This window comes from Zootoca vivipara, chromosome 2 (genome assembly GCF_965207765.1).
Source record: "Zootoca vivipara chromosome 2, rZooViv2.hap1.1, whole genome shotgun sequence".
Taxonomy (NCBI): Eukaryota; Metazoa; Chordata; class Lepidosauria; order Squamata; family Lacertidae; genus Zootoca; species Zootoca vivipara.
The window spans coordinates 7,102,425-7,125,659 of record NC_142584.1 but is presented as its reverse complement, the minus strand read 5'-3'; the positions used below and the strand labels follow the sequence as shown (position 1 = coordinate 7,125,659).

General features: G+C 45.7%; 1 protein-coding gene across 1 annotated transcript; it reads right to left on the bottom strand.

Moving 5' to 3' along the window:
• Window positions 1–415: 415 nt before the first annotated feature.
• LOC118077424 (keratin, type II cuticular Hb5-like) lies at window positions 416–19,438 on the bottom strand. Its single transcript, XM_035101045.3, has 9 exons — window positions 18,971–19,438; window positions 12,335–12,543; window positions 10,727–10,787; window positions 9,979–10,074; window positions 9,361–9,525; window positions 8,358–8,483; window positions 6,409–6,629; window positions 2,126–2,157; window positions 416–2,018 (listed from the first exon to the last, which is right to left on the bottom strand). The coding sequence occupies exons 1-9, from the start codon at window positions 19,436–19,438 to the stop codon at window positions 1,759–1,761; spliced, it is 1,638 nt and encodes a 545-aa protein (XP_034956936.3). The 3' UTR covers window positions 416–1,758.
• Window positions 19,439–23,235: the final 3,797 nt, after the last annotated feature.

Sequence of the window (23,235 nt, the reverse complement as noted above, 5' to 3'; positions counted from 1 at the left end):
TGTTTCCATCACCAGGGAGTGGTGGGGTGGATGGCGCAAACAGAGGACACAAGTGAGGGAGGGATGAACCCAATCAATGAATGAGGAACACCACATTGGAATGGACATGGAGAGAGTAGACCAGGGTCATCACAAGCTTGGATAATATATGCATGTGTGCATCTTGGAATTACCCAGCATGATGCTTGGCAGTGGAGCCATAAACAAAGTCCACTAGAAAGCAATGTCATTAAGATGATGCTTTTTGCAAATAATCATTCAATCAAATAACAAAAGTGCATATGGGAACCAGCTGCCCGTAGATTATCAAACAGTCTTAAAACTGAAAAATGCTACCCATAATGTAGCTCAACCATAGCATTCATTCTCTGCTGCATGGTTAAAGCTAGTCAGACTGGAGTCATTGCTTAGCTGAATTGATTTATTTAAAACAGAAGTTCACATGCACACACACACAAAAGCAGAGGTTCACATTTTTTAAAAAGCAACCCACCAGAGGGTAAAAGGCATGCCCCAGCCTGAAACAGCTTCCACTTTCTTGTTGGCTATTCTCTGCTAGCAGTCATGCAGTGCTAAAGCTCCGTCACTGAGATATAATTTGGCAGATACACAAGCAGCTGAAAAGCAACCCCTTTCTCATTCACCAAAGACTGGTGTATTCATCTTTATTTAGGCTGTCTGAATACCTTCACCTCTATCATTCACAGAAAGCACTTTGTCTTCTTTTGCAAACCGGTTTTGGTTACACATTCTTGGCTTGCGTGGACACACAGCTTTGTGCAATCCAGTGCCTAGATCAGGCATTTAAAAAGGGCTGGCAATGCAATTCTGTGCATGTCTACTCAGAATCAAGCCCCACTGAATTATTTGAGGCTTACTCCCAGTCCCTGCCAAGGTAAGTGTGTAGAGGAAGTGCAGCCCGAGAGAAATTCCTAGAAGATAGATGTCTCTGGCTATTAACCATGGCATCAAACTGCAGGTGCAGTATGTATTTAACTACTGCTGGACAAGCAATAAGGAAGGGCCATAAAATGTTTTGTAGCATCAACAAGGCATTGCTGGAATCAAAATATCAGTCCATATCCCCACCTCCCTTCCAGGGAAAATACAGCAAGTTTTTTTAAAAAAGCTAACCTATGACCCATTTGAGATACATATATATGATCATTTACAGTATTAAGTCCCTGTCTGGAAGCACCCAAAGTTTGTCTAAACAAGCAATTTCCCAGGACAAAACCGAAGGAGAGAAGCAAGAAAGGGCACAAAAGTCTGGGTATTTGCAGGTAAGAAATAGACTTTTAACACAACATTTTCAGCAGGAAGCTATGTACTTATTTTTTTTAATCATCAGAATACACAGCATTACCAAATGAAATAAACCTTCCCTTTCACTGTAGCCATTGGAACTTGCTTTCGTAATCAGTTACCCTGAAATGACAACATCCTCTTAAAATCAGTGTTTTAGGTGATCAAGGGGTTTAACTGGAGCTGGAGGAAAGCTCATGGGGGCTCCTGCCTTACCTCCATTTGATCTTAGAATAAGGGACCACACAAATAGTAACAGTCTTTATCCTGGTTATGCAGAAGTTGGTTGATACTCAGAATTCACTGTGAATTGAAAGTGACATAAGATTAGGGAGCAAATAAAGGTGGACGGAGCTGTCCCCAAGGATTGTCCTGAAAAGTACAAGAATTGCTGAGTCAAGGTACAAATGCTGAATCAACAACTTCAGGCATACAGAAACTCTAAGTCTAGATTTAACCTCTTGATGCGCAAGGAGAAGCTGCTGCTACATGTTTAACGTTGGAGCTCTTCACACTCTGGGTGCTAAATCCTTCAGGAGGAGGGGCATGTCTGTCTCCACACGGGAGACCCACATCTCCACAGGGAGCCATGCCTCTTTTGAAACCTGCAGGGCTGCAGGTATCTCTTCCATTTGTCATAATGTGTCCACCTCTTCCAGGTCCACAGTGGTGGTCAGGATTGCACACAACTGCGCCCTGGCTCCTCTGCACAGCTGTGGAGGGAAAGGGGAGGAAGGGACCACATGATGAGATACATAGAAAGGGTCCACCAAAAACAGAAAGAAATGAATTAAATTAGCAATGGCCTTTCTGTACTTACAGATATTCACAGCACATTCTCCATCGCCCATCCTAGAAGGAATTAAATAGATTGAAATATCTCATTAGCTGAATATTAGGCCTAATTCACCAACAATTTCATAGCTAGAAAAAGGTTGTGCATGTATATGTGCATATCTTTCTCTCTCTCTCTCTGTTTGTGTGTGTGTGTGTGTGTGTGTGTGTGTGCGTGCCTATCCATCTGTCTGTCTGTCTGTCTGTCTGTCTGGGTATGGCCCTTTAAAGAAGCAATCCAAATGATCCAGATAGGGGGACAACATACAAAAAAAACCACTACTTGGCCAAGGCCGGCATTAAACAGCACCCACAGCAGTAAATTCTCAATGAGGAAAGGTAAACGGTAAAGGATCCCTGGACTGTTAAATCCAGTAAAAGGCGACTATGCGGTTGCAGCGCTCATCTCGCTTTCAGGCCGAGGGAGCTGGCGTTTGTCCACAGACAGCTTTCCAGTCATGTGGCCAGCAGGACTAAACCATTTCTGGCACAATGGAACACAGTGACGGAAACCAGAGTGCAGATACACCATTTACCTTCCCACCTATTTATCTACTTGCACTGGCATGCTTTCGAACTGCTAGGTTGGCAGAAGCTGGGACAGAGCAATGGGAGCTCAATGAGAAAGTCACCACCCAAGTGTGGGTGGGAAAAAGCCTGGGAAAAGTCAAACTAGCAGGTCCTTCATGATGTGAATGCTACCTGTCACCACCTGGGGGCACGTTTATCAGAAAATATTCTAGCTTGTAAAAATGGTGAGTAAATCCTCCTGCGTTAAATTTTCTCAATATGCTGATTTTTTTTTAAGCATGTAAGAAAAATAATATGATAACCTGGCTTGGCACAAGGTCACTTTGCACTCATTCTCCCCTCCTTTATTCTGGTTACAGGTAGGTAGCCGTGTTGGTCTGACGCAGTTAGCACCTTAGAGACCAACTAAGTTTGTCATAGGTATGAGCTTGCAGTCATTAACAGTCGTTAACAGTCATCAACAGGTTTGCCACTCCTATCAGCCCATCACCCATTGCCATCACCCCACCCCCCACCCTCTGTCTATACATAAGGGTCTTGTGACTTCTGTTTCAGTGTATCTGAAGAAGTGTGCATGCACACGAAAGCTCATACCTATGACAAACTTAGTTGGTCTCTAAGGTGCTACTGGAAGGGTCCTTTATTCTGGTCACTTGCTCACAGGAAAAATGCACACAGAACGTATATACTTTGTTGTATTTGCTTCTATACTTTTTACGAAGCACTTTGCAGATGAATAAATGTCAAGGAACTTCTGCATCTACGCTATGGAACTTCTGTACATTGCAAAGGATTCTGGGGATTCTGGGGCATATCCTATTTTTTTCAAAATTTTATAAAAAGACATACAAGAAAATCAAAAACAATACAGAACAAATACATTAAAAACATTTAAACAAAGTACAAACAAACATATCAGTATTTCTTAACCTCATATTTTGCTTCCTCAAATCCCACCCTTCTGATTTTCATTTAAAATTACTTTTATCCTTAGTAGTTTTCATATATCCAAATTTCATCCATTATCATCTACACCAATTCTTATTTTAAGCTATTCATATTTCTAAAACATTCTTCTCTTTTTTCTTTTTAACTTATTGTCCACCTTTTCCTACCTACCCCCCCCCATCCCCAGGCCTCCTCGTGCCATGAGAAGGTCCCAGAGTGAACGGACAGCCAAAGGTGGTCCATTTTATAATCAGACTTCTCCCTACTTCCCCCCTCCCCCCAGAACCCCCCCTGCCACCGAGAGGCTCCAAAATGGAGAGGAGGAACAGAGGCAGCAAGCCGCCCAACCATCTAGCTAGACATACTATTTCTATTTAGCTATCCTAAACCTATTTCTCAGTTTCTCATATTTCTAAACCTATTTATCACATGCATATGATACTCACGTGTTACATTCAGCAACCGTACAGTTTGCAAACCTGTGTATACCATAGGTTCATTTGTACTATACAAATCAACAAATGTACACAAGGAATGAACCATGGGCGTAGGCAGGGGGGGCAGGAGGGGGCAGCTGCCCCCCCTAGAAGCAAAAAAATTAATGTATTTTACAGACCATAACCAGCACTTTTCCCCTCCAAAAACTGAAGTGGGAAAGGCTTTGCTTTAGCAAGAGCAGCTAAGTCTCCGCTTGCTGGGGGGGGGGACACAGCAGTAACAAAAACACATCAAATAAATAAAGCAAAGTGGCTACCAGTAGTTAAGCAGTTAAGACAATGGAGCATATATCCCCAGGCAAGATTTGATAGCTGACCATTTCACCCTATTGTTCTTAAGTGGGACTTGTTAATGAGCATTCAGGAGCATTAAGAGTTCTATTGGCGATTTAATGAGGGTGCAGACTCAGAGGATTCAATTTGACTAAGGTGGTTCTGCAAGGCTAAAAGGAAGTGAATAAGAAAGGGGGGGCTGTAGCTTTGACAGACACAGTGATGTTTATAAAAAGCATTGGTGTTCCAGTCTGCCCCTCCTCCTGCATCTGTATACTGTAAATCAGGGGTGGCCACCTCCCAAGAGACTCTGATCTACTCAGAGTTTAAAACTGGGGGTGATCTACCCCCTTTTGGGGGGTTCAGGTCAAAGCTGTTGAGGTTTTTTTTAAAGGGAGGGAAGCCCTGTTTGGGGGGGTTTAGGTCAAACTTGTTGAGCTTCTTTTAGGAGGGAGGGAGGCCCATTTTTGTTTAGGGCTTCAGGTCATAGTTCAATTTTTTTGAGGGAGGAGGAAAATTTTGGGTGAGCTTTTTTTAGGGGTGCCAGTGACCTACCAGTGATCTACCACAGACATCCAGTGATCTACTGGTAGATCACAATCTACCTGTTGGACGTGCCTGCTGTAAATCAAGCAGAGAGAAAGCTGCTTACAAGGCTCCTGTACATGCAGAGTTCCAGCATCACAGCGTCACCCAGAGGCACCCACAAATATGAGTTATCCCTCTCTCTATTTCTTCCTTCCTTCCCTCCCTCTTCCATCCTTAATAAAATAAGGGGGGGCAGATAAGCCCCACATAGAAAGCCCATCAACATGGGGGGATGACTCTCTCAAATACGGTATTTACCAGTAATTGGGGGGGGGGGGAGAGGCACCTAGGCCTCTAGGAGTTGGCTGCTATGCCTAGGAGTAGGACAATTCAAGAAAGCAGAACGATGCATATGGTATGGTAATATATCAATAGAATCGTAGAATTGTAGTCGGAAGGGACCACAAGGGTCATCTAGTCCAACCCGCTGCAATGCAGGATTTTTTTCCTAAGGTGGGGCTTGAACCATGGTTGAAATATTATGCTGATATGCAGCAACGCCTCGGAGCTGTCGTAGCTGCGGCCATGCCTTGCCCCGCCCTCACCCGCCCTTCCACCCCCTCTCGCCTGCCCGACCCTCCTGTCCTCTTGCTGCAGAGTTCCAGCATCACAGCGTCATCCAGAGACACCCACAAATATGAGTTATCTCTCTATTTCTTCCTTCCTTCCCTCCCTCTTCCATCCTTAATAAAATACCGGGGGGGAGCAGATAAGCCCCACATAGAAAGCCCATCAACATGGGGGGATGACTCTTTCAAATACGGTATTTACCAGTAATTGGGGGGGGGGCACCTAGGCCTCTAGGAGTTGGATGCTATGCCTAGGAGTAGGACAATTCAAGAAAGCAGAATGATGCATATGCTATGGTAATATATCAATAGAATCATAGAATTGTAGTCGGAAGGGACCACAAGGGTCATCTAGTCCAACCCCCTGCAATGCAGGATTTTTTCCTAAGGTGGGGCTTGAACCATGGTTGAAATATTATGCTGATATGCAGCAACGCCTCGGAGCCGTCGTGGCTGCGGCCGTGTCTTGCCTCGCCCTCGCCCGCCCTGCCACCCCCTCTCACCTGCCCGACCCTCCCGTCCTCTCCAGCCAAGCAGGGTAGCCGCCAACGCTACCAGCCCCAGAAGCACAAGGTGGCCGCTGCTGCCACCGCCACGATGTCATCAGGCCCGTTGGCCCTTTAGCCCCGCCCACTTTGTGGCCCCTCCCCTTCTGTGCCTTGGCCCCGCCCCTGAACGACCATGGCTTGCCCCCCCCTAGCTTTGATCCTGGCTACGCCCCTGGAATGAACTAATGTGAAAGTAACATGACTTGGAACTAGACTGAGCAATCCATACCTAATATTGTGGTGAAACTTTGACCTTTGCTTTTCTGGAGGAGCTTTTCTAAAATAGACTTTCAAATGGGTCCAGAAGTGTCTCACCTGAACTCCTCTCCTTCCAGCAGTTTCCTGTAGGTGGCAATCTCAATATCCAGGGCCAATTTGAGGTTCATCAGTGCCTGATATTCCCGTAGCTGGCAAGCCATGTCCTGCTTGGCTTTGTGCAAGGCCTCCTCCAGACCTGCCAGTTTGCATTTGGCATCCTTCAGCGCCATCTCCCCACGTTCCTCAGCTCCAGCTACCTCCTCTTCCAGTTTGCAGCGCTGTCAGCACAGAACACACAGAGGGAAGGCGAGAGACAAAGAAAAGTGCACACAACAACAAAGTGTCGTAGCATGAACACAGTCTAAGAAAGGCTTTCCCAAACTTCGGCCCTCCAGATGTTTTGGACTACAATTCCCATCTTCCCCGACCACTGGTCCTGTTAGCTAGGGATCATGGGAGTTGTAGGCCAAAACATCTGGAGGGCCGCAGTTTGGGGATGCCTGGTCTAAGATGAATCTCCATTCTCCATTTGTTTTCACATGACTATCAGATGGGTGGTGGCATGAGAAAAGTCATTGACAGCTTGTGAGCGGCTGTTCCCCAGGCTTGCAGCAAGTCAGTTATGTGCATCTCATACCATGCACAAGATTCACCTTCTGGAAGTTGGGAAGCACCAGAAACCTGCACAGGACTGGTGCACCACATACTGGAGGTCACTGGGTGCAAATTTTCCCTTGCCCACTCCACACTCAGGCATAGCTGCCAAGTTTTCCCTTTTCTCGCGAGGAAGCCTATTCAGCATAAGGGAAAATCCCTTTAAAAAAGGGATAACTTGGCAGCTATGCACTCAGGTCCAGTGGCACAGATTCAGGGAGCAAAGAGGGAGGGAAGAGGGGGGAGTCCCATTGCAGAATGGAACTCCTTGCACTTAGGCGATGTGTTCGTTAGGTACCACCCAATGGACATCAAAGGGAACAAGATAGTTCTCATCTGCATATTTTGGAGCACACATTCAACTCACTAAGGATTGCACATAACCTTATCTCTTCTTCCAACATAGGCAGAATGGGTCTTCAATAACATATCCCCTTCTTAAGATGCAGGGCCGGTGCTAGGGCTTTTTGCGCCCTAGGCAAAACACCTTTTGGCGCCCCCCGGCACATGCGTCATGACGCATGCGTCACACGTCATGACGCATTGCTGATGCCCCTACGTTCCCTCCATAGGCGGGAGGAGCGCAAGCCAAAAGAAGAGCTCAGTGCCCTCCCTCAGTGCCCTCCCGCGGCGGCAGTGCCCATAGCTGAAGCCTTCAGCTATGGGTGCTGCCGCCGCCGCTCGCTTGCTGCAGCCGCTGAGGAGCTCACAGTGTCCCCTCCATAGGCGGGAGGGCGCTGAGCTCTTCTTTTGGCTTCTGCTCCTCCCGCCTATGGAGGGCATGCTGTGAGATCCTCAGCGGCGGCTGCAGCGAGCGAGCGGCGGAGGCAGCAGCAGCGCCCATAGCTGAAGCCTTCGGCTATGGGCGCTGCTGCTACCGCCGCCGCTCGCTCGCTACAGCCGCTGAGGTCTTCTTTTGGCTCGCGCTCCTCCCGCCTATGAAGGGCATGCTGTGAACTTGTCAGCAGCGGCTGCAGCGAGCGGGCAGCAGCGGCAGCAGCAGCGCCCATAGCTGAAGGCTTCAGCTACGGGTGCTGCCGCCACCGCTCGCTCTCTGCAGCCGCTGAGGAGCTCACAGCGTCCCCTCCATAGGCGGGAGGAGCGCGCGCGCTGTGGGAGGGCGGCGGTGGCGCGGGGGTTTTGCGGGGCAGGCTGGCCAGCGCCCCCTCCATTTACGCACTCTAGGTGACTGCCTAGTTCGCCTAAATGGATGCACTGGCCCTGTTAAGATGACAATGTGTTAATCAGCCACAAGGCATTCAGAAGTGTTAATATTAGTTCCATCACCATTATGACACTCCTCAACAATAGTGGTGTTCTTGATGCAGCCAAGCTCCACTGGTCATTCTCACCTGGGATTTGACATTTGAGATTTCAGCCTGCATTCGGTGAACCAACCGAGTCAGCTCACCAAGTTCATCCTTGACATTGCGTAGATTGTCACAGTGTTTGGCAGCCGTTGTCCTCAGCTCCTGGTACTGCAAGGAGGGAAGTGATGTGGCTGAGCAAAATGCCAATACATCTGAAACCCATACGGATAAGTTGAACCTGCTTGCCAAACACATACTCTCTCACTGAGCTATAGATGCAGCCTATCACAGGCAAGTGTTCCTCTACACCCAGCTTCCTCCAACCTGAGGCCCTGTAGATGTTGCTGCGACTACAGCTCCCATCGTCCCTGACCATTGACCACATGGCTCAGGTTGAAGGGAGTTGGGGTCCAACAATATCTGATGGGCACCAGGCTGAGGAAGGCTGGCCTGCATTATGGAGCCAACGAGGAGAAGTTGACACAGGGGAGCTGTTTTAGGTGGTCATCCCATGGCATGCATACCAGGTGATTCCAGCCTTATTTTGTCTATCACCCAGAAAACTATTGTCGCTAGGTGACTAACACACCAATGTGGTGTAGTGGTTAAAGTGTCAGACTAGGACCTGGGTGGCCAAGATTAAAATCTCCACTCAACCACGAAGCTCATTGGGTGACCTCAGGCCAGTCACTGACTCTGCCTAACCTACCTCACAGAGTTATTGTGGGGAAGACCTTGGAGAAAATGCAACAAACAACCAGGAGGAGGAGGAGGAGGAGGAGGAGGAGCTGGCCCATCTAGTCCAGCATCCTCCTGTCATCGCAGTGGCCAACCAGAAGCCTTTGGGAAACCTACAAGCAGGATTTGATCACAAGAGTACTCTCCCTCTCCTATGTTTTCCAGCAACTGGTATTGAGAAGCATTGCTGCCTCCAGCTATTTAGGTGGAGCATAGTCATAATGGCTAGCATGGGGTACACACACACACACACACACACACACACACACACACACACAAAATATGGAGATCTTCAAGATCAATGAACCTGGCACTGGCACCAAGCCTCAGCCTCAGCTCGACTCCGGGAGGCAATGTCTTCGTACCGACGGTGGAACTCTTCAATGATGCAGCCCACATCCAGGCCTCGGCTGTTGTCCATTTTCACTGTGACACAAGTGTCTGAGATGCATGATTGCAACTCACATATTTCCTACGAATTACACAGAACACATTCAGCCTGTGGCTGTTGAATTTCCTTTTTTTTATGTCACAATCCTGAGTTGGATAGTAAATTGTTTTACTTGGGATAATTTTTTTTTTTAGTCTCAGAAAGAGATGCTTGTACCTAGACCTTAAACAGGTTTATGTCTACTTAAAGTGGTGTTCACACATAATATTCAACAAGTATACAATCTGAGTGCCTCTGTATACAAATAGTTGAGGTGTACATTTCGGTGTGACAATGACACTCTGTACCTGTGTACATATCAGTTGAGCTGTACAAGTCAAGAAGGGTACATTTATTTCCACTCATTTCAGGGGGTCTTAGGATGACAGGCTTCATCTTAAATAAGAGGGGCCTATGACCTTCCAGATGGGACCATGGGAACCATTTTGTGATGACAACCAAGCAGCATGATCAAATACAAACATTCCTTGTTACCTCTTCAAATGTATTTCTGTAAAAGCAGATGTCTTGCATTAAAGTTTCCACCTTTGCTTCTTTCTGTGACTTGTCCATGAAGACACAATCCACTTCCTAGGAGAAGGCAAAAAGGTACAGTGATGAAGCAGTGTTTCATCACAGCTCCTACTATCTGGGTTGCCTAGACAGCTAGTTGTTGTACATCACTTGCATGTTAGAAACTGATGTAACCGAGTGCTTTCTCAATAAAGAATTAAAAATCCAGTTGCTTATCCTCATTGTTCTGGTTGTGTTCAGGACATTTATGAATAATTTGCACTTTCTTAAAAGGTTTATCTAGCTGGTATACAACATGCAAAGCTATAATAAAATCAGCAAAAGCATCCATGAAGACATTATTAAAAATCAATAAAACATAAATAACTACTGATTTGCTTGAAGTGTTTCAAGTCAGGTCTCTTGAGTCTTCACCTAGATCAGGGAAGGAGAACCTAAGGCCTTTCAGATGTTGCTGGACTCTAGCTCCCATCAGCCCCAGTCAGCATGGACAATGGAGAAAGATGATGGAAATTGTAGTCGCTCGTCACATGGAAGGCCACCGATTAATCTCCTTTGGTCAAGTCACTACACTGCATTGGTTCTCCAGAACAAAGTGATCATATTCTTGTGATACTTCTTCTCTACATTTGATCCATTCTGATACCATACCAACAAACCACCAATAATTCTCTCAAGGTCTTAAGCAAAAATATGGCCCATCACTTGCCTTTTTAATTGCAACATATTCATTTTCAGCACAGGTCCTTCGACTGCATTCTTCCTCAAACCTGGGGAGGTTATAAAGACAGACTTTGTGCATTAGTGACTAATAATTAATATCACCATGTCGAACCACAAAGAAAGGAAGGCCTTTCTAAATAGAAGGTCATTATGTCCTCAAATGGCTAGCCCGATAGTGACTTGTTAAGGCTTGGGGTCTCATAGAAATAGTCCACTTATGGGTAGGCTGGACCACTTCCTAATAAAATATGCCCTAACATTAGGCAGAATGGTGGCAATGGCAAGGAGTGGCAACACGTTGTTGGAAGACAGAGCAGTGAGATTTGTGTGATCTGCCCTGCACTATCTAAGCTAGCCAGCTGTCCCATCACCAATGTTGAAATAAGATTCAACTGCCTGGCTGGCTGGTTTGTGTGCACAGAATGGTGGTGGTGTTGGGAAGCCACCATCATTCCTTTGCATCGGGCAGCAAAATGTATTGGGCAGGTCCTGTTGTTCATATTCCAGGCACAGGCCCCATGGTTCACATGACTCAAGGTGCCCCCATCACACAAAGGTCCCTGCATATAGAAAATGAGCAAGTTTTGACCATGCAGCCAGTTGGTGAAAAGTGGGAAATGAATGAATGAATGCCAGACAGAGGTTTGGGCCATTGGTCATCATGACCCACTACCAGGTTGTGGCCTGGTCTGATGTGGGTTGCAACAGCAGCACAGCCACCATACAAATATCTATTGGCACAACTAACCCAGAATGCGGCAGCTAGATTGGTGACTGGGAGCGGCCGCCGAGACCACATAACACCGGTCCTGAAAGACCTACATTGGCTCCCAGTACGTTTCCGAGCACAATTCAAAGTGTTGGTGTTGACCTTTAAAGCCCTAAACGGACTCAGTCCAGTATACCTGAAGGAGCGTCTCCACCCCCATCGTTCTGCCCGGACACTGAGGTCCAGCGCCGAGGGTCTTCTGGTGGTTCCCTCGCTACGAGAAGCCAAGTTACAGGGAACCAGGCAGAGGGCCTTCTCGGTAGTGGCACCCACCCTGTGAAATGCCCTCCCACCAGAGGTCAAAGAGAACAACAATTACCAGACCTTTAGAAGGCATCTCAAGGCAGCCCTGTTTAGGGAAACTTTTAATGTTTGATTTCTGTATTTTTATGTTTTGTTGGAAGCCACCCAGAGTGGCTGGGGAAACCTGGCCAGATGGGCGGGGTATAAATAATAAATTATTATTATTATTATTATTATTATTATTATTATTATTATTATTATTGGTGGGTGCTAGGTCTGAAAAAGTCGAAGGGTTCTCAATGTGAGCATGCAATCCTGCCAACACTCACCTGCTGCCAAGCAGTGCAACTCACACCACACGGCTTCCCACAAAGAATCAACCATCACATAGGTACAGTTCCCAGCACCCTTAACAAACTACCTCGAACCCAGATTTACCACTCTATTGAGGAAAACATGGTGGGCCTGATGCTATGGCTAACCCGCAGAGAATAACCCTGTTATTCAGCCATGCTGCTGTTGCGACCCACCTCAGACCAGGCCACTTAGAAGAAAAATGCTGAACCCAGCCCTGGAGGTCACCTCTTCTTGTTCCCTTCCATGCTTTCTCTCCAATTGTTCATTTCGACCTTCAGCTGATTCCTCTCCCATTCCAGGCACTCCAGCTCCTTCCTCAGCCTACTGATGTATTCGCTAAACAGGGGCTCCATGTGGCTTTTCTGGCGCTTCTTCTCCTTCAAGAAGTCCCACTTGGTCTTCAGCATCAGGTTGTGCTGCTCCAGGAACCGGACCTGAATGGAGAGCAAAAGCAGCTTAAGGAAGACCTTTTTAAAACAAACAAACAAAAGGGGTGTGTGTTGGTTGATCATGTTATTTATTCACATGCTATGTAAGAAACTAAACTGGAGAAAGAATGCTTGGCTGGAACATTCAACCATCCAAACCCCCATGCACTTTGAGCTGGTCCCCCATGTGCACTGTGATACAGACACAGGAAGGTCCTACATGTACTTCAGTTGAGAAGGCAGATATATGTGCAGATAAATGCTTCTGCTGATCTGCCTCCATACAATGTTGTTGTTGTTTAGTCGTTTAGTCGTGTGACCCCATGGACCAGAGCAAGACCAGGCACTCCTGTCTTCCACTGCCTCTTGCAGCTTGGTCAGACTCATGTTGGTAGCTTTGAGGACACTGTCCAACCATCTCATCCTCTGTCGTCCCCTTCTCCTAGTGCCCTCCATCTTTCCCAACATCAGGGTCTTTTCCAGGGAGTCTTCTCTCCTCATGAGGTGGCCAAAATATTGGAGCCTCAGCTTCAGGATCTGTCCTTCCAGTGAGCACTCAGGGCTGATTTCCTTCAGAATGGATAGGTTTGATCTTCTTGCAATCCATGGGACTCCCAAGAGTCTCCTCCAGCACCATAATTCAAAAGCATCAATTCTTCAGTGATCAGCCTTCTTTATGGTCCAGCTCTCACTTCCATACATCACTCCATACAATACAGAATGTCTATAAGGGCATAGATTGGGGATGAGGATTCCCATGTCCGGGGGGGGGGCACATGTGACCTTCTGGAGTTCCCTATCTGGCCCTTGACAGTCCCCCAGGTCACATCCAATTCTGAGCCACACCAGCCTTTCTTTGCACTTCCCTTGCATGTTTTTGCCTAGCTGGAATATGTTCTCGAACTCTGATAAAGCTGCTTGCTTGGCCGGGCAGAGGAAAGAGAGGGATGTGTGAGATATGAATAAACCAGGCTATGGCACAAAAGTCAAATTCCCATTCCTTGCTCTGCCCACTTTTGCTCTAACCTTCACTAACAGGTGACCCCTAGAACAGTGTTTCTCAACCGGTGTTCCGCGGCACACTACTGTGCCGCGAAACACTGGCTGGTGTGCCGCGACGAGAAGGGCGATTTGCACTGTCACGTCGCTGACCCGCCGGAAAGGAAGCCGGCCGGGTCACGACGCGAGGCGAGCGCCCGCGTCGTGACCCGGCCGGCTTCCTTTCCGGCGGGTCAGTGATGGTTATTGGCGGCCGCCAGGCACGTGACAATGCAAATCGCCCTCCTGGGGAGGAGGAGGCAGGCGGGGAAGGCTGTGCAGGGCTTCCTTTCGCCGGGCCAGAGCGGCGGCGGCTGCCTGGGGTGGCTGGGAGGGAGGCGGCGGCAGCTGCGTGCCCGTATCTGCCCGCCTGGGGTCTGTCCCCGCTCGCTCCGCAGGCTCTGTGCCTGGTGGGTCCGCCTGGCTACCGCGCAGCAGTTCTTCAGCGGCATGCTTTACCGGTACGTCTCCCCTCCAAACTAAACTAAATATAGGGCGGCACAGAGTTGGTGTGCTGCGGGATTTTTTTTCATAGAAAAGTGTGCCGTGGCCCAAAAAAGGTTGAGAAACACTGCCCTAGAAGGTTGCCAAGAAAGGAATGTCACCCTAGAGCTGAAAAAATGCCATCACCCCGAGATTATTGTTTCAGAGAGCATTATTTTCACTCTTTTTTTGTACCAGGTGACATAGAGGGCCACCCCTGACCATGCCTTTCTCCCATGTAGCTGATTTGGATGTATCCACGCGGAGGAAAACACATGCAAAGGGATTTCCCTGGGACTGAAACCCCCATATCAGTTTTGCAGAAAAGTTCTGCATGAGGACTAATGATCCTATCTGCCATTGCAACAGATCCTTACATATGTTGTCTCTGTATCCATTACAACAACCCTGTAAGGAAGGCAGATGAATATCCTTGTAGAGGGGAGCAGGGATTGACACTGAAAGAGCACTATCTCTAAGTTGAGAGAGGAACAGGGGGCATTTAAGTGCACAACGCCTATCCATTAGCTCCTGCCTGTAGCCAACAAGTGCCGTGCTAATGGAGTGATCCTGGGGGGAAAAAATCATTTTGTATTTTTATTTCTGGTGTCTGATTTCCCATTCACATTCTGCTACATGTATAAGTGTAAACATTAGTGCCAGGAACAGTATTTTGTGCTCTGGAAGAAGGAAAAGAAGGAAATTTCAAATAAACATTGACAGGGTTAATTTCTTCAGAACAGAATACATCAGAGGATCATTGTGCTTTTACAATAAGTAAAGTGGTATTGTTGCGAATGCATAGGGTATGTGACCAAGCATTATGGGAGAAAACAAAGAGCACCCATCTCTGCTTTCAAAAAGTGGGCAGTGCAGATTTAACATATAGAATAAGAGAACAAGAAGAATGTATGTTTAAAGAAGACTGGAAAATGTTTACTGAATATATGGGTGAAAATTGTGTTCATTGAAAAACGGTGGTAGCGTTAAGATAAATTCAACAGTGTAAATAAGTTTTGACAGATGTAACAATGGATTACTGAATGGTTTAGTTCATGTAAAATACGCAAGGATGTATGGTATGCAAAATGAACCACAGAAAGAGAAGAATGGAAGCCATTGATTTAAGGTTGTTTAAATGAATATTTTGAAATGTAAATTAGAAAATTTAATAAAAATTATATAAAAAACACACCAAAAAGTGGGCAGTGCTCTGATTTCACCCGATCTGCCAAGGCATCATCCTGCACCTGCTATCGGCTCCATGTAACCCCAATCTTCTCCTATCTGTCCCGCCCCACTTCCACTCATGGAAGCTTCTCTTCCTAGCCATGGCAGCGAAATGGAATTTCCATGCAGAGAGACAGTATACCTCTGAACATCAAGCGCTAAGGACAAATCAGGGAAATGCTTTCTGTACTTTCTTTTCTTTTCTTTTCTTTTCTGTACTGTACTTTCATGTGGTGTTTGCAGTAAGCTTCTCAAAAGCATCTCACAAGTTCACTGTTCAGGGACGATACTGGACAAGATGTGACTTGCCCAAGACAACAAACTGAATGCAAAGCAGATATGGGGGCTTATTCCCAAGCCTCACTTGATCCCCACAACCATTTCTGCTTCAGAAGGCAAATGTGTCAGACTTAGGAACAAGTGATTTGACTGAGACCACAAATTTCTAGCTTCTGCAAAACTAAACCATCGAGTTATTCAAATCCTGAAACATTGACTTCTAATAACCCAAGCCCCAAAACATTAATTTCCTTTCCATGTCTATCCAAAATCAATTCACCCCCCAATTTTCTCAACAACAACAGCAACAAAAAAAGTGTCGCCCCCCACCAAAAAAGAAGAAGACTGGTTTAGCTTCAGCAGGTTTTTAAATTGCTGCTGGAAGTGTTTTATTTCATTCCCTGGCATTTCCCCAACTGTTAATTTCCACATTATACTTGAGTATTCACATGATGTAAAAGCTGCTTCTGGAAAGCTAATGGAGTATAACTCATGTTTAGGGGTCATTTCTATGACATAATTTGGGGGTGGGGTGGAATCCCTATGCAGGCCCCTTAACCTGAAAAATTGTGAAAGTGGTGAAATTTGGGGCAGTATACCAGCATACAGCTGTTTCCATGCAAGGATCATGGGGAGACAAAATCAAACATGTGCAGAAATTGTGGGAGAGTAGTGTGTCACTGGTGATTTAATTCAACACACTGGTATATAAGCAGGGGGGAGGGAGACCACAGATCCATAATGCAACAGGCACTGAAGTGTGAAAGGAACATTAGCAAACATGAGAGAAGAACTAGCATTATAATCAGGAAAACCAACACAATATTCCACACTGAATTAACTCACTGTTGGCTCTTTTAAAACTGTTTTTATTGTATGCTGTGAATAGGTAAAGGTAAAGGGACCCTTGACCATTAGGTCCAGTCGTGACCGACTCTGGGGTTGCGTGCTCATCTCACATTATTGGCCAAGGGAGCCGGCGTATAGCTTCCAGGTCATGTGGCCAGCATGACAAAGCCGCTTCTGGCGAACCAGAGCAGCGCATGGAAACGCTGTTTACCTTCCCGCCGGAGTGGTCCCTATTTATCTACTTGCACTTTGATGTGCTTTCGAACTGCTAGGTGGGCAGGATCTGGGACCGAACAACAGGAGCTCACCCCATTGCAGGGATTTGAACCACCACCCTTCTGATCAGCAAGCCCTAGACTCTGTGGTTTAACCCACAGCACCACCTGGGTCAGCATTCTCTATCTACATACAAATACAGAACCAATGACCTGCAATTTTCACACTGTTAATGCTCGGGTCAAACAGAATTCCCCCTTTGTCTTCAACCACATACAATTATCTGACCACTGCTTGATTAGATAGAAAGCCCATTCAGCTCAGCATCCTGTGTCCATAGTGGCTAACCAGACACCTCTTAGAAGCCCACAAACACGCTATGAGTGCTACACCGCTCTCCTCCCTTGTTCTTCTGGACAATTTCTAATCTGGATTTTTCTGTTGGTATTGGCATGCTGAAAAAGTTGCTTCAGGTGCGCACAGGTCATTCTTGATGGTTTCCAGCGCCACAAATCCAATAAACTCTAAACAGACCAAAATCTAGTACAGTAGAGAGAGAAAAGAAAACTCCCAAACCTTTTGCTAATAAGCTATAGGAACTTGGGAAGCTGCCTTATGCTAAGTCAGACTCCTGGTCCATCTAGCTTAGTATTGTTTACACTAACCACCACTAACGCTCCTGGGTTTCAAGAAGGGGATGCTCCGAGTCCCATTTGGAGATGCCGGAGATTGAATTTGGGACCTTCTGCACACAAAGCAGATGCTCAACCAGTAAGCTGTGGCCCTTCCCATTTCATCCCCTTTTCTCCTTTCTGCATTTGATTCCTAGGGTAATCTGTTTCCACACACCCCAGGAACTGGCCATCAAAACAAGTAAGTTGAAAATGTGCTTCTCTTGCAGAGGGTGGTAGACCATTCAGCTTATTTGGTTATCAGTACCAGCTCCTGCATGGACTGAGTGTATCTCCCATAACCTTATGCAACTGCCCCTCTTTGTTTTCAAAACCCCAGCTTTCAAAATGTGTTTGGAACATGACTGAGTAACTTGCCAGTGAAGCCAAGAGAGCAGCTGGTGCCACTAGGGTAGGACTTCAGGGCAGAGGCCAAAGTGCCCATGCAGCAGAATGAACACACACTTTACATTGTGGGTGCCCTTTGCGGGATCGTGTGTGGTGCTACAATTCCCAGGAAACTTACTGGCAAACAGGGACTAGCCAGCCTCTCAGTGTTATTTTTTGGGATAAATGCCAAAGGCCTAAGCCAAGGTCTTCCTACATTTGGAAGTTTAATAAAGTTGTGGCCTAATTTTAATTCCATATAATGTTGTCAGAGTCTTTATTCCTTCCTTATGATCCCTGGGGGCTGTGGCTGTCGCTGCCTGGTAACACAATGACCAGGAGGGCTGTCAAATGCCTCAGGGGTGGCTTACCAGATTTCAAAGTAAGTGAAGTATTCCATGTTGCCATCTAAAGGGGTTGCAGAGGACAAGGCCATTAGGTCCAGAGTCTAAGATTATCTAATTTAGAGGATAATCTGGAGAGGAGAGGAGTCCGAATATGTACAAGAGAATCTCACACTAGATACTTCTTCTATATAATAGCCGTTGTTGTCCATGTGCTCTCAAAGTGAGTAAGGATGGGCAAACCAGTCCCTTCATGGTTTATGACACTTTTCCATGTGTTCAACCAGAAGTCTGCCCTGCCCTCTTTCCACATGCTCCCCCTGCCCCACAACAGCCACATGAAAACCCACATTTAAATATGTATTTAAAAAAACATTTTCTCTCCAAATATGCATCTCAAAACATTCTTTTCTTACAAAATACACATTTTTAAATGTATTCCAAAACTTTGTTTGCATAGAAAACTGGATCGGAACACTTGGGAAGTGTTGAAGCCAGTGGACAACAAAGTTCCAATCTGCACATTGGTCCAAGAGATGCAGATCAGTTTAGTGTCAGCTGGGAAGGGAGGGGGACAGAGAAAGGGCCTGTTCTCTCCTGAAGATGCCATTGCATTCACAGGAGAATTGGAAGCAGTTGCCATCTGTCTCTGGTCAGCAAAAGTCTCCCATCTCTGACATTTCCTTGCACAAGTTCATATTTTCCTATTTCATTTTGCTTTCTAGTATTTTTTTATGCAGTTGGAATTTAGGGGCTTTTAGGCAAATGACATGTAAATGATTGAACAGCAGGCTTTAAAGACACATGGTCAAAGCATCACATTGAATTTGTTGTTGTTTAGTCGTTTAGTCGTGTCCGACTCTTCGTGACCCCATGGACCATAGTACACCACATTGAATGCTGACCGCCACATTGAATGCTGACCTCTTAACTCACCTTGTCAATGAAACAGGCAAATTTGCTGTTCAGGCACTGGAGCTCGTTCTTCTCCTGGCATTTCATCGCTTGAGCCGCAGAGTTGATTTGCAGGTTGAGAGGTTGCAACAGAGACTCATTGCAAGTCACAGGAGTGATGAAGGGCGTCCCAGTTCCGCTGGCAATGGGTCGCCTAAACCCATATGAGCCATAAGGACTGTAACTGAATCCAGTGCCAGAATAGCCGACTCCCCGATAGCCATATCCATATCTAGCAGAGTGGTAGCCCCCACTGGAACTTCTGGATCCTCTTGAGCTGATGCCACCCAGACTTCTGCTGCTAAAGTAACCGGCTGCCCTGAACCCAGAGCTGGATCCCTTTGAAGGGCTGGGAGAGCTGATACGGTCTTTGCTCCCGATCGGCGGAAGGACAGCTGAGCAGGAAGTAAAGCTGCTGGGTCCGTTTCCAGGGCTCGGTGGAGAAGACATTGCTTCTGAAGTTAAATGCGTTCGGAAACTAGGAGAGTTAAAAAATTGCAGGAAGGGCCCACACAAACCAGCCTGATTCACTCTGAAAAGAGCTTGGCCTTTATATCTCTTTGGAGAACTGGGTTTGGCAGTCTCATAATGGGGAGATCAGAACGTTTCCAGCATTTATGAGCTTGGAATGCTGTGCTTAATTAAAAAAAGCAAAGTGTGGCTTATTGAGCCTATAAAATATACACAGCTACTAGTCATTGCCCAGAATGCACAACCTACAAAACTGTATTTTTCACTCTCCCTGGTTTCTGGTTTTTTAGATTGTTAATGGCAGGGGTGCCCACTTGAATAAAATATTGGGAGGGGGCAAGTAAGCCCCGCCTCATGTAACCAACCACAAGATGCTGCACTTACACTCCAAAATGCCCATCAACTTTGGGGGCAGCCCCCTTTCTTCTACACAAGTTGGAAAGCTAACGTTGATAGCTGTTGAAATGAAAAGTGCCATAACTATAAATAGGGCATATTCATTAATGTTAATGTTGTGTGTGTGTGTGTGTGTGTGTGTGTGTACCATACATTTTCCCCAACAAAGCATGTGCACAAAGCAGCTTATAAATAAAAAGCAAACATAAAACAATGATGAGCCAACCATTAAAAGACGACGACGACGACTATGACTAGTACTACTTTCAGTGATGGCTCCGACCTGGTGGAATGCTCTGTCCCACCAGACTAGGGCCCTGCAGGAATTGAGTTCCTTCCACTGGGCCTATAAGACAGAGCTATTCTGCCTCGCCTTCAATTTGAATTAGCCTGATCCTCTATTCCCTTTCCCCTTTCCTTTTTATGAAGAAACCCTTCTGGGACCCCACATTTAAGCTCATCCCTGGTCTCCTTGCTGGACTTGGCCAGTTAGCCCTGGTGATCACTTGATGTTTACTGACTGGGGTCCCCCCCCAAAAAAAATGATCCCTGAATTTTTGAATTTTATTGACATTGATGCTGCATTTATGTTATATTCTATGCTGTTTCTATGCTGTTTTTAAGTCACATTTTAATCAATGTTTTGTATTTGCTGTTAGCCACCCTGAGCCTGGTTTTTAAGCTGGGAAGGGTGGGGTATAAATAACACTTTATTACTATTTTTTATTATTATTATTATTATTATTATTAATAATAATAATAATAATAATAAGTCATACTCAGGATAGACCTATTGAAATCAATAGGCCAATATTTCAATGATCTATTCTGAGTATGACTAATTGAAAATAACAATAACAACCCAATAATAACAATAACAAAAACACATGATAATATTGTTAAAATATGCAATAGCTTGTACAATATTATTTCCTGATATACCTACTGAATGAGTGAAAGGTCTCTAGCATCTCAAGGAATGAAAATTTCAACTTACACATTTCTTCAAATATTTTCCAGAATTCAAATACAGGCAAACGCATCAATAAACACAGATAAAACTTGCATAGATTTAGATAGATTTCCATAAAAACATAAATTCACGTAAATTTATGCTCTTCCCTGAATTATGATCACAAGGGGAAAGTGGAATGGCTCAATGAGAATTAGCCAATCGGTTGTTTTCTGCTGCTCCAGAGAAGCGGACACGGAGCAATGGATTCAAACTACAAGAAAGAAGATTCCACTATTAGGAAGAACTTCCTGGGAGTAAGAGCTGTTCAACAGTGGAATTTGCTGCCAAGGAGTGTGGTGGAGTCTCCTTCTTTGGAGGTCTTTAAGCAGAGGCTTGACAGCCATATGTCAGGAATGCTTTGATGGTGTTTCCTGCTTGGCAGGGGGTTGGACTGGATGGCCCTTGTGGTCTCTTCCAACTCTATGATTCTATGGTGGCAGGCAGGGACACTATGCTGCATATCCAGCAGCAGCTGATGGATAGACCTGCAAATTTATCAGATAACAAAAGGAGGGAATGCTACGTGTGTTTTCTTTCACCCTTTTCTACTTTTTAAAAACCTTTTTTAGCATGCATATGACTAAGTGCATGCATGCATGTGTATCTCTTCCCTTACAATCACCCCTGCCATCGTAGCAACATCCCGTTCTGTAGCAAATTGGGTCATAAATTTTGGTGAAGGTACCGCCCCCTTCCCTCTTTCATCTGACTTTCACCACTATGGATCTTTCCTGACAACTGGTAGACAAATCTGTCGGTTTTGGTTTCTCTTAGTTTCTCACAAATTCAGTTCTCCACATTGCCACATCATTTTGCAATTGTTGTTGTTGTTGTGGTTGTGGTTGTTGTTGTTATTCAGATTCTGAAGCTGTGGCTCCAATACTTTGGCCACCTCATGAGAAGAGAAGACTCCCTGGAAAAGGAAAGGTGGAGGCCACAAGGAGAGGGGGACAACAGAGGACGAGATGGTTGGACAGTGTTCTCGAAGCTACTAACATGAGTTTGACCAAACTGCGGGAGGCGGTTGAAGACAGGAGTGCCTGGCGTGCTCTGGTCCATGGGGTCATGAAGAGTTGGACACAACTCAATGACTCATCATCATCATCATCATCATCATTAAAAGTCTTCTTGCAAATTCATCAGCATGCACATTTCTCCTAATATACCCTAATATACAAGTTGGTATGCAATTTTGCCTAACACAGAGACAGGGTTACAAAGCAAACACATTTTTCTTTTTGCTAATATATGAATTTATATGTACATTTTACCCCAGTGTATGCATTTTAGTAATTATTTCTTGGCAGAAGAACTGCATTACAAAATTCAGAGAAGTGTGAATTTTGAAGGACAGCTTGGCTTTGCTTCACATATCATTTCAGAAAGTGAAATAGATGAGCATGGGCAACTTTGGTTCATTAATTCCAGTGGGGCATCTCTGAGTAGCAGTTAGTTAAATTCAACCAGTTGTGACCCAGACATTTTCCTCTCTTTACAGGTGGGCTTAACTGACCCCGTCAGAAGACCCCCATAAATATATATTTTTTAAAAAAAATCAGGAGGGAGCTTGCCAAAGTCCCAGAAGTCTGGGTTCACTATAGACTCCCAGATACCCCAAACAAAACAGTAATATAGCTGCTATTTGTGGAGCAACCAGAGAAGAGAGAGAGACAAAGACAGAGAAACCCAAAGCTACTAATAATGGTTAAGCAAGCCTTCAAAAGGGTGGCAGCAACAGAACCTATAATCATAGTTTTTTATTGGTAGATGAAGCTGGGATGGCAACAAAAACACACGGTTAATTATGGCATCTGCTCGCTTCACTATCCCTCACAGGGGCCTAGATACTTGGCTTGAGCATCGTGATGGTCATCAGTGTGTAGTGTAGCCTGTTAAGCAAGCATCACGAAGCGTCCGCCACACTCAGGAATGTGCTTCTGGTGTGGTGATGTCATTTCTGCAAAAGCTTCCATGGTGGTTAATGAATGTTTAGTACTCAAGAGCCCTTCTTCCTGGATGTTTCCACTCACAATGAGCTAGTTAGCCAGCCTGCAGATTTTGTATTTAGGTTGCATGGAAAGGTTCAAAAATGCCCCCTTTTAGAAGGATGGGCAACTGGAGTGGCCCTGGCCTAATATTGTGTGACACAGATCCATGGCTGCTTTATACACTCAGAAGGGGAGCTGCCAGTGTTTTGCCTGGTTATTAAGCCCATCACATGAGAAGCCTATTGCCCCAAATTCCCAGCTCATAAATGCCTAGAAATTGCTATTCCTCCACAACGAAGCAGCCAAACCCAGCTTCCCAAAATGGATATAAAGGACGACTTGCCCTACTTAAACCCACAAAGCCTTTGCCTCTCCTC

What these genes read in the sequence shown, in the direction of transcription:
- LOC118077424 (XM_035101045.3), bottom strand. Translation starts at nt 19,438, where the DNA reads ATGTCTTCTCCACCGAGCCCTGGAAACGGACCCAGCAGCTTTACTTCC. An exon ending in AATATGTTGCAATTAAAAAG is followed by an intron (nt 10,075 to 10,726) that starts GCAAGTGATGGG and finishes GCCTTCTCCTAG; the next exon opens with GAAGTGGATTGTGTCTTCAT. An exon ending in TCTCAAATGTCAAATCCCAG is followed by an intron (nt 6,630 to 8,357) that starts GTGAGAATGACC and finishes CTGTGCTGACAG; the next exon opens with CGCTGCAAACTGGAAGAGGA.